The following is a 16,430-nucleotide window of genomic DNA, read 5'->3' as shown; positions in this document are numbered from 1 at the left end:
CTAAAGAAAAATTGTTAGTTTTATAAACTTAGGAGGAAAATAGATAATATTGTATTATTTTTAATATATTACTAATTAAATGATAATTTTATCATTATAACTGATTATTTATATTAATTTTAATCATTTATAAGTAAGAGTTTAAATTTATAAGTAAGAGTTTAAATTAAATTATTAATAGGTAGCAGATAGAAGATTGGGTGGGAAATAGTCATTTGGCCTCTAACAAAAATGAAAAAATAAATAATTACAGGACCATAACATTGCTCAACATGGTCAAATTAATAACTAGATATTGAACTTTACACCCAAAGTTTTGTTGGAATAAAGTATTGATATGAGCCCTAACTTAATTACTAATTTAGCTAAGTAATATAGTCAACTTTTTCAAAACATAATTTAGATGGGTCAATAATGCAAAACCAACAGACACCCACCAAATCATATTCTACCAACCATATCTTATCTTATGCCTACACTTTGAACAGTGGTACACTTTCTAGTACGCCATTACATGTGATTCTCCTTTGCCCTTGAATTTGTGTTGTAATTACGATCGAGGACGAAGTGAATCGAATGGTCCACCAGGCATATGACCTGCGGGAACCCACGGGTTGATGGCTATTGGCCTGTGATGGGACCTGTGATCAACGGCGGGGGATGCAGCGGAGTGTGGGACTGCGACACGCTCACATGATGGACACATGGTGAGTGTTGTGGGTGGGGTCATTTGCATGCAGAACTGAGGGGACAGTTTCAGTGCTCTCAGATCCTGCACTTCTTTCTGCAATCGCCTGTTCTCCTCCGTTAGATTTTCACAACATCTCTTTAGGAACTCACAGTCAACCTCAGTTTGCTTCAGCTTGGTCCTACAATAAATTCATCAAGGGTAAAACTGTCAATAATTAAGTAAATAAGCAAAAACCGTTAAGCACCATCAACATGCTGATGAAATATGACTACCTTGCCCTTCTGTTCTGAAACCATACTTCCACTTGTCTAGGTCTGAGGCCTAGCTGTTTAGCCAACGCCATTTTTTGCTTCTGAAAAATTGAAACACCATTCATCTGAAGGTTTAAATTACCTGTTTGTTTCGTAAGAAAATATCAATACTTTTTCTCGGGAAAACAACTGCTTACTGGGTTGAGAGTGTTGTGTTCTTTGAAGCTCTCTTCAAGGATGGCTGACTGATCTTTAGACAACCTGAGCTTCTTTCTTGAAGTATCACCATCTTCTTCGTCACTGATACCACGAGAACAATCTCTCTCAATCTCGAGCTCTTCTCCATTCGGTTCTCTCTCGCTTCTCTTGCCACTTACACTCGATATCGTACTATTAGGCGAGGAGGCACCGGCCTCTTCTTCGTTGTCCGCTTGAGATGGCAGCCGGTTCACATCGATTCCTCGGAGAAATGACCGGATCTCGGCTCGACACGACTCCGAGTTTAGATCTGCAAGCGGAAATGAATTATTGAGGATTGAGGGGGAAAAATAGCAAAATTAAGGAACTTTTGAGTGTGAAAACAAAAAAGTTTAGTGGAAAAACAATTGGCAAAAAGTTGCATAAATAAGAAAAGGATAATAAACTTGAAAAAGCAATAAAGTACAATTTATTTTTATCCAAGTTCCAATGAAAAGGATGAGAAAAAAGAAGAAAAAATGATTTCTTTGAACCATGTTTGTATCTCCAGATCTGAAAATCTGAAGCCATGCAGATATAGAAATCATAACAAAACAAAACAAAGAGAAATAACAAGTTTGAGAACAAACCTGAGGAAGGGAAGGGTTCATTCCATGAGGGTTTGTGAAGATCGAAGGCAGAAGAGGGAAAACAAGAAGAAGAAGAAGAAGATGGAACAAGTGAAGGCATAAGATTAAAGTGTAAGGAATTGTGATTCTGAGGAAAGCTCAAGCTAAGACTCAGACCCAGATCGTCTTTCTCAACCATGGTGGTTTTGACTGTCACTTTAGTATAGTTTGAATGCAGTAGTCGACTTATTAATTATAGAGTGATGAGAGAAACCAGGAAGAATCCTTCTGGTTTTGAAAAGAAAAAAAGATAGAGAATTGAAAGACTCGATGGATGGTATGGTATGAACGACGAGAGGAGCTGCAATTATATAGAAGGAAGATAATAGGTTTGGAGGGTTATGGCCTGTAAATTGAATGACGACTTTATGTCAGGATTAGCCAACTATGTCAATCATGGCTTTTGCCCAAAAAAAAAAAATTTATTTTGTCCTCTCGCTTTACCCCCATTTAACTTTTTACACTCATTAACCACGGTAATTTTACGGAAATCTTAAGATGTGAACAAAGAGGCATTTCAATAAATTAGAGAGTGGCATTTAGCATGTTTTTTGTGACCAATTAAGAATTGAGAAGAAAATCAACAAGCATGAAACATACATTTAATGATATTTTGAAGGTCAAAGGACTGACTGTCACTCAAATAATTGTTTTTAAAATTTTATAATTATTACCAAGAATAAATTTATTATTTAATAAAAATATTTTAAAAAACTAAAAATTTAACATATTTCTCTTCTTAAATTTTAAAATCTAATAATTTTCTTTTACCTCAATCAAGATTTGAAAAGTGATAAATTCCTTTATAAGATTTGAAATTTTTTTTAGGTACTTCTTTGACAACCGAAACTAGCTTTTCCCACTCATCTGAAGAAGAAGGAAGGGCAAAAAATCTTGGCCATGACTTGAAGCATCTCCTTAGCATGGTCATCATGTGATTTGTCTTCTTAGTGTCTCTTTTGTTGATCAACTTGTCTCTCCAACGTTGTCATCGCACGATTCATCTCTTCAATTTGTCTTTTATCATATGTTTGGTCTACCCAGTGTCATCTATCATCATTAGAGTTGAAACTCACTTGTGAGTTTTAAATCTAGTTGTTATTTGTTATCAACAACAAAAATCAACAATGTCTAGAGGGAGAGAGAGCATCGAAAAGAAAGAGATAAATCGTTTGGCCTATTTGAAATTAGAGGAAGCAAAATCTGAAGCGGGATTAACAATAACATTGATGTACACATTCAACAATTAAAATAGAAAATAAGTTGGTATGGTGGCATTTAGCATGTTTTGACAAGGCAACATGCTTGAAGTTATCAACTTATTATAATTTTGTTTTTAAAATAAATTACAAAAGCAATGTTATTTCTTTAAAATAAGTATCTCGATGTTTGCTGTTTTTAGTTGGTTGTATACATCCATCCATCCATCCATCCATCCATCCATCACCAGGCAGGCCTTTATCATTGCATGATTTACGTCTGTCATCTATTTATATCTTTATTTAACCAAGTCAAAATTGAACCACCCAACCCAACCCAACGCACGATGATTTGATTTCACCATAAAATCTTTATAACTTCAACACTGTGGGCCAGTGATTCACCTGAAACCATATCGCTTTTATCAAAATCAACGGCTACGATTAATTCTATGAGGTGGGGTCCAGCTCAATAGTCCAGTGCTATATAATTAGGACCAAAGCCAGTTAAGTTAAGGTCGACACAACCATCAAATCACAAGTGGATGGTTATTGAGCGGGGCCCTTATTATTATTTTTTGATCTTTTTATTTACCACGAGGACTCTCTTCAGATTAAACCATCGCTTTCTTAACCTTTTTTTTAATATTATTATACAACATCCATCGGGGATTTACTTTGACGGGTCACATTCGCGTTTATCTCCGTGGCTTTCACGCATTCTTTCTTTCCATTCTTCCACGGTCTAAAGAGATTAATTAAAGTAAGGAACAAAAATTTTGTCTAAATATTTTTAAATAAAGTCTAGATATAATTATTTTTTAAGTAAATTTATTATTTATTTCAATAATATTATTTTTACAACAATATGTTTTCTTTTTAGTATATGTTTCTTTCAATCTTATTCTTTTTTAGTCCAACTGACGATGATATATTTTAGGAATATATCATTATATTGAATACAAGATAATTTGATAATTTATATTATAATGAATCAAAATTTTCATTGAAAACTTGTTATAGAAACTTTCACAGATAAAACTTTTTCTAAATGAGGTTTGATTTTGTTTATTTATTTAGTAACCAATTACATTAGTTGTGTCAATAGTAAATATTTATTATATTAGTCAAAATAGAATACATTGAAATGAAAAGTAAAAATCCTTGTGAGTGCAAATACAAGTGTGAAGTGCAAGTGCAAATGCGAGAAATGCACGCATTCATGTTTTTATATAAAACAAAAGAAATACATGCATGCCCACACTTGTATTTTGCATTCGCATTCACACTCGCACTCGCACTTGCACTTGCACTTGCACTTCGCATTTTAACACTTGTATTTGCACTTATAGTGATTTCTGTTTTTCATTCTGATATGTTCTATTTTGACTAATACAATAGATATTCAGTTTCAACATAACTAATATAATTGATAACTAAATAAATAAATAAAATCAATCAACTCTTAGAAATTAATATTCAAACTTTATAAATCAACATTCAAAATTTAAAATTTTTATCCATAAAAGTTTTTACAATAAATTTTCAATAAAAGTTTTGATTTATCATAATATAAATATTAAAATATTTTATATTCAGTATGATGATATACTATTAGAGTATACCACCATTGATTGTGTCAAAAAAAAAATATGGTTGAAGGGAAGGTACACTAAAGAAAAAGGGTATTATTAGAATAACGATGAATTTGTTTAGAAAATTAATTACATCAAATGTTCACCTAAAAATGTTTATGCGGCAATGTTTTTTTACCTATTTTAATTAATATCCTAAATCTAAACTTATTATTTGGCAAATAGCGTTTTCACTGCAATTAGATGGATAAAATCACTTGTATAATAAATAAAAACAATGTCATATATACATAATATGGACATATAAAATATATACATAAATAATATATTACCATGTTATTGATTATTATTTTATTTTTAATTTAAAATTACTTAATTATATGAAGATATATAATTTATATATCTATTTTATGTATTTAAATGATATATATAGTTTTATTAAATAAATAAAGTATAAAAATGAAAATTTTCATATTAAATATTATTTATTGACTAATTTCCCATATTTAAAAAATCTATTTTTGTTGCTTTTAAAAATAAATTGTTTCTTGTAGTTATGGTTAAAATGAAATGAAAAGGCAGTCAGATTTGTTGGGTAAGTAGTCAGGGAAAGAGAAAAGGCGACAAGAGAGAGTGGAGCTCACGTGGGGTGAGAAATTAGGAAAACCTCGCATTCACTCCATCTGCCTCCCCCAACTCACGTGGCCCAACATGTCTTGCCCGGAGACACGTCCTTCCTCACGTCTCGGCCCCACCGTCACACGATCGTGCGTGTCATCTTGTCCCTCCATGCCGGGACAACTCTCTTCTTCACAATCATTTGAAGTGAACTCTCCAGTATGCCCACGACCTTATCATTATATGTGCAACTACGCTCCATATTATAAGCCAATGACTCCATCTGATTGGAGCGTGAATAACACGTAGATGGAGGCGTTCATTTGCTCACGTCAACAGTTTGTCCCATATCTGCATCGAAAAAGTGAATTACATAAATATCCTAATTTGAAAAATAAAATAACCAAGGTAACCCTGAGACGCGTGAGGTTCATTGATAATGATTAGTCCCTAACAAAATCATTGACGACTATGATAATTATTAGGCCAAGAAACTTAGTCCCACCCAAGGTTTAGTGAAAAGTCAAATTCTTACCTATCAACTTGCAAAAATTTAAAATTCTATTTATTACTTAATTTTTATTAAGATTAAGACTAAAATTATTATTTTATTAAAAATATTAAAAAATAATAACTTTATCTAATTTCTTCTCTAAGTTTTGAAGAATAACGATTTTATACTAATTAAAACTTTTTCGGTCTTAAAAAATAACTTTTTTATCTTAAATTTCTAGAATTTTTATCTTTCATCTCTGACTACCATATCCTTTGATGAGAATCATTGAACAAGAGAGAAAGAGACGGCGACTATCTCTTGATAGAGGAGATTTGTCGCCATCAAAGATGTTACTTTTTTTAGTAAAATGAGATAAAGTTTTAGATTATAGTAAAATTATTACTTTTCAAAATTTAGAAAAAAATAAAATAAAATTATAATTTTTTTTTAAATATTTTTGATAAAATAATGATTTCACCTTTGATTCTAATAAAAAATTTTAACAAAAATTACGTGATATATGAAACTTTAAATTTTTAAAAATTGATAGATAAGAGTTTGAGATTTCACTAACCCTCGAATGAAAATAAGTCATATGGCCTAATTATTACAATTAATTTCATTTTATAACAAAAAGAATTTGTGATGGTCACAGTCACATGGCATGGCACGGCACGTTTGTTGATTTAATAATAGAAGCACTCGTAATTTAGTTTAATGTGTCTTCAGTTTCAAGTTGATGAGATGAGATTTGACCATAAAATAGTGTCCCTCTCAAATCAAAATCCCCAAAGCCAAACAATCAATAATTATATATTATTCTAATTAGAACCAGGGATTCCGGTCCTTCTTGGAAAATGTAAGGCTATAATTATTGATTACGTGGCTCTAATCAATAATTATATATTATTATAATTATAATTAAAAGAGTATTAAATATAAATAATTTTTATGGATGAAAAAATTTAATAAGTATAAATAATTATTATGTTTGGTTAAAAATAATAAAAGAATACTAACAAATTATTTTATTTAAATTCTCTTGAATATAATTATTTTTAAATATTTTTTATATTTTTTATTATATTAATTAAAAATAAATTTATTTTTATCTCAAAAAATTAATAAATAATAATATAATTATAATAAAATCAAAATTACCTTGATAATCTTTTAATATCTAAGGTAAAAGTGATAATCAGATTATCATCTATATTATTTGTCACGTCAATATTGGTAATAGAAGAGTATCGTAATATTTTAATATTGACAAATTAAACAAGATAATATAAGTAATAAAAGATAGATTATTATAATTAGAACCAGGGATTCCGGTCCTTCCTGGAAAATGTAAGGCTATAATTATTGATTACGTGGCTCTAATCAATAATTATATATTATTATAATTATAATTAAAAGAGTATTAAATATAAATAATTTTTATGTATGAAAAAATTTAATAAGTATAAATAATTATTGTGTTTGGTTAAAAATAATAAAAGAATACTAACAAATTATTTTACTTAAATGCTCTTGAATATAATTATTTTTAAATATTTTTTATATTATTTATTATATTAATAAAAAATAAATTTATTTTCATCTAAAAAATAAATAAATAATAATATAATTATAATAAAATCAAGATTACCTTAATAATCTTTTAATATTTAAGGTAAAAGTGATAATCAGATTATCATCTATATTATTTGTCACGTCAATATTGGTAATAGAAGATTATCGTAATCTTTTAATATTGACAAATTAAACAAGATAATATAAGTAATAAAAGATAGATTACGAAGATAATATTTAAAATCCCTATAACCAAACAACACCTTACAGATATTCACAAACTGTCTCCCTTGCACTCCTCTCAAAATTTAGAATAATCTTCTTATTGAATATTATTTAGGGTAATATTTATTCTAGTGATATTTCATTACTATAACTAAAATATTATCACAAAATTTATTATCTTAATTAATATTTGAGAGTGTGTATAATCTAATTTAGTACAATTTAATAAAATTTTTAAAGCAAACTAAATAAATTGATTTAACAAAATCTTATGTCAATCCAAATACTTTTGTATTCTAAATTAAACTAAAAAATTACGGTTTAATCATGTCTGATTTATATTTTAAGCTTATAATATAAAATATAATATTATCAACAAAGTATGTGTTATTTATTATATTTTCAATATTTTATTCCTTTATATATCTATAAAGTTTCTTGAATTCTAATTATATTTCTTTAACGTCAATACTATTTCAAGCTCAGCACACTAAGAATTATAATATCCATTATTGTCTATATAATTATATGTATTGTTAATTGTGAATAAGCAAAGAAAGTGTTTGTCAATGTATGTGATAAAAAAATTTTAAATCTTGATTTGCAACGACATAATTTTCATATTTAATTTTGATTAATATATTATTAATTAAGAAATAACATATTTCCTTCTTCTTCTTTTTTTTTTTTTAATAATAAGTATATTACCTTGTATTTTGTTGTTATGTTTATCTATCAAAATTAGAGATAACCGAGAACAAAAAATTGTGGTGCAGCTATTTGTAGTTGTTAACTTTCGAATAATTGTTCTAATTTTTTAATGTATAATTTTCTTATAGCGAAAGAAATTTAAAAGTTTGAAATATAAAAATGTTATTATGTTTTTCAATATAGTTGTTCTGATAACCCTCTGAAAAAGGTTATGTTGGACTAGTGTTAAACTAAGTCAACTGGTGTATAAAACATTCCGATAATCTCAAATTTAGAGAGCACATGCACCACCATCCATTAGAGGATTAATTAGACAAATACTAAGGTTTGTCCAAAGGACATGCTTTGAGCATGCACCCATGTGTTGTACTAGGGTGACACCTATAATCTTAACATGTGAGATTTATTGCTATCTTTCAAGAGAATTGTTCAACAATATGATACTTTTACTATATTATCTATATTCTAGATCAAAATAATACTAAGCCTTTAAACATTTCTCATGATCAAGCAACCCATTGATCCCTTCATCATGGTTCTATCAGTCTAAGGATATTCATCCAAACATACGTACACAAAAAAAACTACATATGATTAATAGATGGATAATTGTCTTTCTTATGAATAATAAAATAGGTGCATCAGTAAGTGATAAATGTTTTAAATAAATTGGCTTTAAATCATCTACTCTAACCGTGTCTACTTCATATCATGCTTGATGATGATGTTTTATTAGTTAAGGACCGAATGAACTAATATTGGATTGGAACCAACTTTTTCTATTATGACTAGTCTTATAGTATATTATCTTAACCAAATTGTAATGAGATATCTTCTCTCATAATTGAGAGTAGTGAATCTTATGTTAATTCATTATAGTATTGATACGTTTTTTGACATAGTCAATAACTATTGTATTGATAACCCTAGAAAAAAGACTATATTAAGTTAGTATCAAACTAGGTTAGTTGGTCTATAAGGTGCTCTAATAATCTTAAATCAAATGGTCATCTATAACACCATCCATTAGAAAATTTATTTCATAGACACTAGAATTATCATCTACATAAAATTTTTTGATAGGTTAGTCTAATGAACCTGTAGTCAAAATATACTTATGTATTGCACTAGGGTATCATAAATAACTTTGATGCACAAGATCTTTCACTACTTTTCAATAGAGTCATTCTACATGATGATAGTTTTACTGTATTATTTATGTCCTAGGTCAAGATAATATTGAGGCTACAAATATTTCCAAAATGACCATCAAAGTGCACATGTGGTTCTCACAATTAAAATGTATGTTGATCCCCTTGTCATGGTTATACTCTTATAAGGGTATTTATCTTTTCATACATGTAAAATTATGCGCTTACAAAATAAAGAGTATCCTTTATAATTGTATAAACATGACATAACATGGGCATATATCTCTAAGAAGATTAGCTCTAGAGGACCATAGCAACACCATGATGAAGGTATCAATATGTATCTTTATTGTGAGGATCATAAAGTGGTCATTCTAGAAATATTCATAGCCCTAATATTATCTCACATAAAGGTATCAATTATGAAATATTCGTAGCCAAAGGGCATAAATAATATGGTAAGGATATCATCATGTTGATTGAAAGATAATGACAAGTCTTGCATGTCAGGGTTGTTTGGTGATAACTTGGTGTAACTCGTAGATACAATAGATCTCACATGGTAACCCCAATATTTATCAATTATATCCTCTAACAAATGGTGGTGCATGTAATCCTTTTATTTGAGATCACTAGAACATTTTGTGTATCAAGCAACATGGTTTAATATTAGCCTAATATAGTCCTTAAGTTAAGGTTATCATAACAATGGTGTTTGTTTGTGTTTAGAAATGTACAAAGGATATGGTAGATAAAAAAATGATTTATCACTCTTAAATATGGGAAAAGATATCTTGCTACTATTTGATAGATGATAATGACCACTTAATTGTTGTCATGATGGAAATGAGTAATTGTTTAATCCTGTTTTATCTAATTGTTGTAGAAGTCAAATAAATTAAATCGAGGGTATTCTAAGATAAACACTATTTCTATATCTCAACTTTGATAAGATATTAATTGATGAAAAGATTCAATTGCATAGTAACTGAATTATTAATATGTTATTATTTTTCACAAACTTTTCGTTATTTGAGTGGTCATGATGTCTTGTTAGAGACTAATTTTGGTTTGTAAATAAATGATGACTTATTATAAATTGATCACAAGTTTGTTCATACCATCATGAAAAAAAAAATCTATAAGTTAAAATAATAGGGGTTGAATGTAAGATTTAAAAGTTTTGTGAGTTGTATAAAGTGAATCACACTCGATTTTTGGAATGGTGGTTTTGAGCTTTATAACAATGTTAGATCAAAATGAGCATTAATCTTACTTTAGAGGCCAAGTTTTTATGACTAAACAGTAAATGGACTATGATGAAATTTGTGGATAGTTGACTAGCATTTTACAAAGAACTCAAAAATATGATCTTGACGTAGAATCTTTGGGTAAATATCAAAATTTTGTTTTATAGTCACCCCGGCTTTGATATTTTGATCTCATAAATCACCTAAATGGCCAAAGCATGTAAACATTTTCTGTTGAATAATTTCTTTCCCTATGTATTTACTATTTTATAATCAATGCTCGATTTACTTACAGTTTAAGTTTGCCCAAAAAGTGTATCAACAAACATCATATTAAATAAACTAAGGATATTGAAATTTTTATATTAAAAAATATATTACTTACACAAAATTACCACTCATTTAAACCTATAAACATTTTTACCACAAATTCAGCATAACACCAAGATTACCTTTCTTTTCAACCTTAAAAAGAGAAGCCTATTCAACCTTAGAAAGAAAAGGTCAGCTATTGATCTCAAAATTGCAGGCGTTTTGCAAAGATTTTCCATAAAGTTAATTATAATCTCGGTCAATGGTAATCCAAACCCCTAACTAATGTACTTTCTTTGCTTTACAATGGAAAACCAAAGAATGTCAAGTAGAAAAAAAGTTGAGATTTCTAAGAAACGAGAATTTATTGTTAAATATCGTTCTACATCTGTTAAATTAGTTAGATTATTAATAGTCTTAACCAGATTAGATTATGTGGAATAATGTGTTTATGATTTGTTAAAGTAGAAAAAACTACTTTTGGTAAAGAATGGCTAGTAGGCGAGGTCGCCTGCCTAATTATTATTCCAAGTTTATTTGCTTTATGTTCTAGGTTTATTTTTAGTAAAAAAAAGGAAAAATCCATATTTAGATTTGCTATGTAGGACAATGGATTACCAGAATGACAATGTAATGAGATATGTTAATAGAGGATGAAAGAGGGATCATGCATTGACACAAGTATTAATTTCAAAGAATCTATGGTGACAATATGTTATAATCTGAAAATCAATTGAAGTTAATCAAATATCTATATATTTACCCCCAGTGAACCATTGGTATGTAGATGTCTATATGAGAATTGAGATTATGATGATTTTGAGTATGTGATAGTGGTAGAAAGAAATACATAAGGATAGACGTAACTTTATGTTACCGATAGTTATATTGAAGGAAGAGATAATTTACAAGAAGAATAGGTTGATGAGAAAGAAAAGGGAGAATTATTTGAGACACAACTGGGCACAACCATTTAGTTTCTAGAAATATGATGTGAATCACCGTGATGATGATAGTGAGAAGTATGATGACGATGGTGAGGGTCATGATGATGATAATCAATTTGAGTAGTTATTTAATGCTAATGACATATACAATGTATCAATCCAATACCCTGTGATGTATAATGTCTGAGAAGATATTTAGAACCAATCATTATAATGATAGGAATAAGTTACCCAAAAGGTCTTTCTTATGTATGACAGGTATGAGCTTAGACATTTCTTGTACTTTACATGTTTGCCTTGCCACATAGATTCTACCATTTTAGTCCATGACACCGAACCTCAAAGGTAGAGATCGAATGCATCTAAATTATCGGGCAAATGCAAGAACTAATCTTTGATGACATGTTTATTATTCGCCCCTAATAGTTTTACACACGAAAAATACAAAATAGCAAACTTAACAACTTCCTCATCATTATCTCCCTATATTTGTGCCTTAGATAACCTTCGGATGTTGGCATAAGTTAAAGAGCTATTTACTCTCGGGAAGTGTTTCTCTTTCAATCAAGGCATTTCTAAATAATCAACATAGTTGCACATTTTCGTATCATGCCTAAATATGAGACTAGTTAACAATGCAAACTCTAGAGGAGTGAAACAGACTTCAACAACATTTATTCTAAACCAAAGTTCTCACACTGGGTCCCTACAATTAATTAAACGAAGTAGCATTGCATGCATAATAACGACACCAAATTGAGACTCCTCCAATCCTAAGAAGTACCCAAAACATGTTGTTCAAAACATCTTTTGTTGGGTCATCATGAGTTTGTTATTTATAATGCTCATTATGTCCATCTTCATTCAAAGTGTTATCTACACCTAAAAAGCATAAGCCTCATAAAACCTGTAGTGCCCCTCTCTTGGTAATTGATTTCAAATCCTTGAAAAAATGACAAATGCATCAATTACTATTTATAAACAATTATTGTGAACATAATGACTTCAAATTAAAAAGTTAATATGTGCCAAGCAATACAGGCTCTCATAAGTAGACAAGGTCACTTGGACTAGGAGACCTTGTCTACCTATTCTTAAGTAATTGTCAACATAAATCAAAGATTTATGTATCACAACCAATAATATTAATACCATATTCGAATTTCAGATACTAAAAATCATATTTTTCCTAATAACAAACCCTAGATTTAACATCTAACATCTAATAGTGGCATATATATAGAAATACAAAAAAAAAAAAAAAAAGAGATTAAGATAAAGAGATAAATATGCATACAAAGAGAGAAAAGTAAAAAAAAAAAAATGCAATTTTACCTTTTTCCATCATCTTCTCCGCCTCTTCCAGAAAAGCAGCCTCTTTCATGCTTGTTTTCTTTGTTTTTAGAAGGAAAGTGGATGATTTGAAGGGTTTGAAAGAAAAGTAAGGAAAGAAAAGAAGAGGAAACACTTTTGGAGCTTTGGTAACCAAAAAATCTCTTTCTTTTTCCCTTTTCCTATGTTTATATATATTGGATGCATGTTATATAAAGATGTTAGTATGTTTTGGTGTTGATTTGAGGTGGGTTTGGTGATCAAAGAAGGAAGACAAAAAGGAGGGAGTTAATTTAGTAAAGATTAGCTTGAAATTAGGTAAGGGTATCATCCTTGATATGTTTCATGTTTCATGTTTTTGATTCCTTAGATCTATGTTATAAATGATGATTTTGAAGTTAAGAAATGTTGTTTTGTCATTTGGGGTATCTATGTGTGTGAGTTTGTTGATGGCAGAGAGTTTGATAATATTTATAGTTTTACCATTGATTTCATCATACGTTTTAGCTGTCTTATCTGATGAATCATGAGTGTTATTATAACTTTTTGGAAATCTCTTTGAATCCTCTTTTCAATGATATATAGCTTGTATGAATTAGAGGCCGTTTGGCATATTAAATTGCATGAACAAAAAAACTGTCTTACCAAATAAACAATGAAGATAGTTTTTTACCACTGATTTCATTCCACGCTTTGGCTATCTTAGATGATGAATAATAAGTGCTATTATAACTTGTTGGAAAGATCTTTGAATCCTCTTTTTAACGATATATAGCGTGTATAAATTGGAGACCATTTGGACTATTAAATATTGTATGAACCAAAAAGACTGCTTTACTTAAATAAATAGGAAATACAGGTTTTTGACACTGAATTCAACCCATGTTTTGACTACCTTATTAGATGAATTGTGAGGGCTATTATAGCTTGTTGGAAAACTCTTTGAATCCTCGTTTCAACGATATATAGTTTATATGAATTAGATATCGTTTTGACTATTAAATTGTATATATAAAAAGACTGCTCTATCAAATGAACAGTCCCGTAAACAGTATTTCACAGTTTTTGGAAAGAAAGAAAGAAAAAGAGGAGAAAAAGGAAAGGAAGAAAGAAAGAAAGGAAAGAAAAGAAAGGAGAGAAAAAGAAAAAAAGAAGAAGAAAAGAAAGAAAAGCAAGAAAAAGAATTTAGGACTCAAAATTCAAGGGTAGTTTTTAGAGCATAGTCTGGTGAGTTATGGATAGTTTTAGATAGAAACAAGATTAGTAAGATATAATACACGTATTTATGCTATGAACTATGAGTGGACACTTTATACTACACCGTTTGCAGTAAGGCACGTTCGTAGTATGATATAGACCCATAGTAGAGTCCGCTCACAGTAGAGCATGCTCGTAGTAAAACACAATTTATATTTAAAATGGTGTAGTGAGAGAAAGGAAGAGAGCTCAAGCTTAGAAAAGTATCAAATCCCTATAGTCAGCTTTTAGAAAGTATCAAATAGACATCAAATGGGACAAAGTATGACCAAAACAGTAAAAAATGAACTAGATTATCCTCTCGATTTCTTATGGAGGTTATGATGTAGGGTTGAGTCCCAAGAGTGAGTTAGAATAGGAAATGAGATAGTTATTTAATTCTTTCCCCTTACTGAGTGTTATTATCTCTCACTTCCTTTTCTTTCATGATTGTAAGTACAGGTGATCGATGTACTACAAGGTAGGGTCAGGTTAACGAAGATAGACCCAGGCTGGGGTTAGTTACCTATGGTTTTTGTTACATATATATGATACTATTGATTTTTGGCCCTATTCAAATAGTTGTATAGTTATATCTAGGGGCATGTATATGATTACTCTATGATCTTAGATGTTTCAGATGAGTTTTCATATAGGATATATACATCTTTTGTTTGTTTTCAGATTTTCAGATTTTCAGTTTTCTTAGAATAATTTTTAAACATTTTTAGTAATGTATTCATTTTATAGTATTTAAAAAAAAATAAACGTTCCAAATATTAATTTGTAACATTTCTTCTTCGATGGATAGTACTTCTAGGTAGGGATGTTACACAAACCTTAAATCTAATAAATAAAATTTTGTCATCATCAATAACCATTCCAAATGGAAAGAAGTCACCTGGTTTACCATTGGAAGTTCATCAGTGTCAATCATCAATGTCGTCATAGGTATTGGATGTCTACATCGTCATCATCGGTGTTGGGTGCTATTAGTTAAGTGCGTTATCGTTGGTGATAGATGTTGTCGGTAGTGTTGAGTGTTGTCTACTCAGTGCATTGGTTATTACAACTCAATCAGAATGTATGAGTGCTCCCAAATGTATGAGTTGTTTGTATGTTGCTTGTGCATTGAAAAATATCACTTGCAATTTTAATTTCATGGTGAACAATGTCAACAAGGCTTGTTTTAAAAATTCTATTGAATTTATGGTAAAAATATTTAAGGGTTTAAATGAATAGTAATTTTGTATAAAAGGTATATTTTTGATATAAAAATTTCAATATCCCAAAAATTATATTGGCAACCATCATATATAGAGGTGTCCATAGGTCGAGGCCTTAGAATTTTTAAGGCCCAAAGCCCGACCCTATATATATAGGGTTGAGTTGGGTCGGCCATTTAAACAAACTTTTTTAAAGAAATTAATTAAAAAATTTAAACACAAATTATTTTTCAATTATTACAACTGATGATAGTATTTTGAACATTTTATTTATGATGGCTCACTTGTGGCAAAGGAATGTCGTGATTACGTAATGAAAAATATTATAACATAATACAAATAAATTAATTTGTATACTGTATAATTACAAATCTAAATAAAATACATATATCATACTATTTATCTAATTGTCCTCAACGTCCAAATTTGTGAATTCTTTAAAAATATCTTCTACCACCAAATTTTATAATTTAAAATCAGTTTTAACCTAATTCTTCATACATATGATTGCTTCGACCATGTTTAAGTGTAAATTGAATTGTCTATCATCTAGTACACATCCATTTGCATTAAAAGTGGATTTTGATATTACAATTGACACCAGAGATGTTAATGAATCTCAGGCTATGGTGGCACACATGGAAAAAGTTTCTACCTTGTCTTTTTACCATGCCAAAACATCTAGTTTTTCAACATTATATCTTTAAATAATTTCTGGATAATAGTCAATATTAATATAATTATAAAAT

General features: G+C 29.4%; 1 protein-coding gene across 1 annotated transcript; it reads right to left on the bottom strand.

The window, feature by feature from the left end:
- Window positions 1–247: 247 nt before the first annotated feature.
- LOC123203883 (homeobox-leucine zipper protein HAT4-like) lies at window positions 248–2,110 on the bottom strand. The gene is made up of 4 exons (XM_044620353.1): window positions 1,770–2,110; window positions 1,140–1,450; window positions 964–1,043; window positions 248–869 (listed from the first exon to the last, which is right to left on the bottom strand). The coding sequence occupies exons 1-4, from the start codon at window positions 1,945–1,947 to the stop codon at window positions 551–553; spliced, it is 888 nt and encodes a 295-aa protein (XP_044476288.1). The 5' UTR covers window positions 1,948–2,110; the 3' UTR covers window positions 248–550.
- Window positions 2,111–16,430: the final 14,320 nt, after the last annotated feature.

This window comes from Mangifera indica, chromosome 20 (assembly GCF_011075055.1).
Source record: "Mangifera indica cultivar Alphonso chromosome 20, CATAS_Mindica_2.1, whole genome shotgun sequence".
NCBI lineage: Eukaryota > Viridiplantae > Streptophyta > Magnoliopsida > Sapindales > Anacardiaceae > Mangifera > Mangifera indica.
This window is presented reverse-complemented; position numbering and strand designations above follow the sequence as displayed.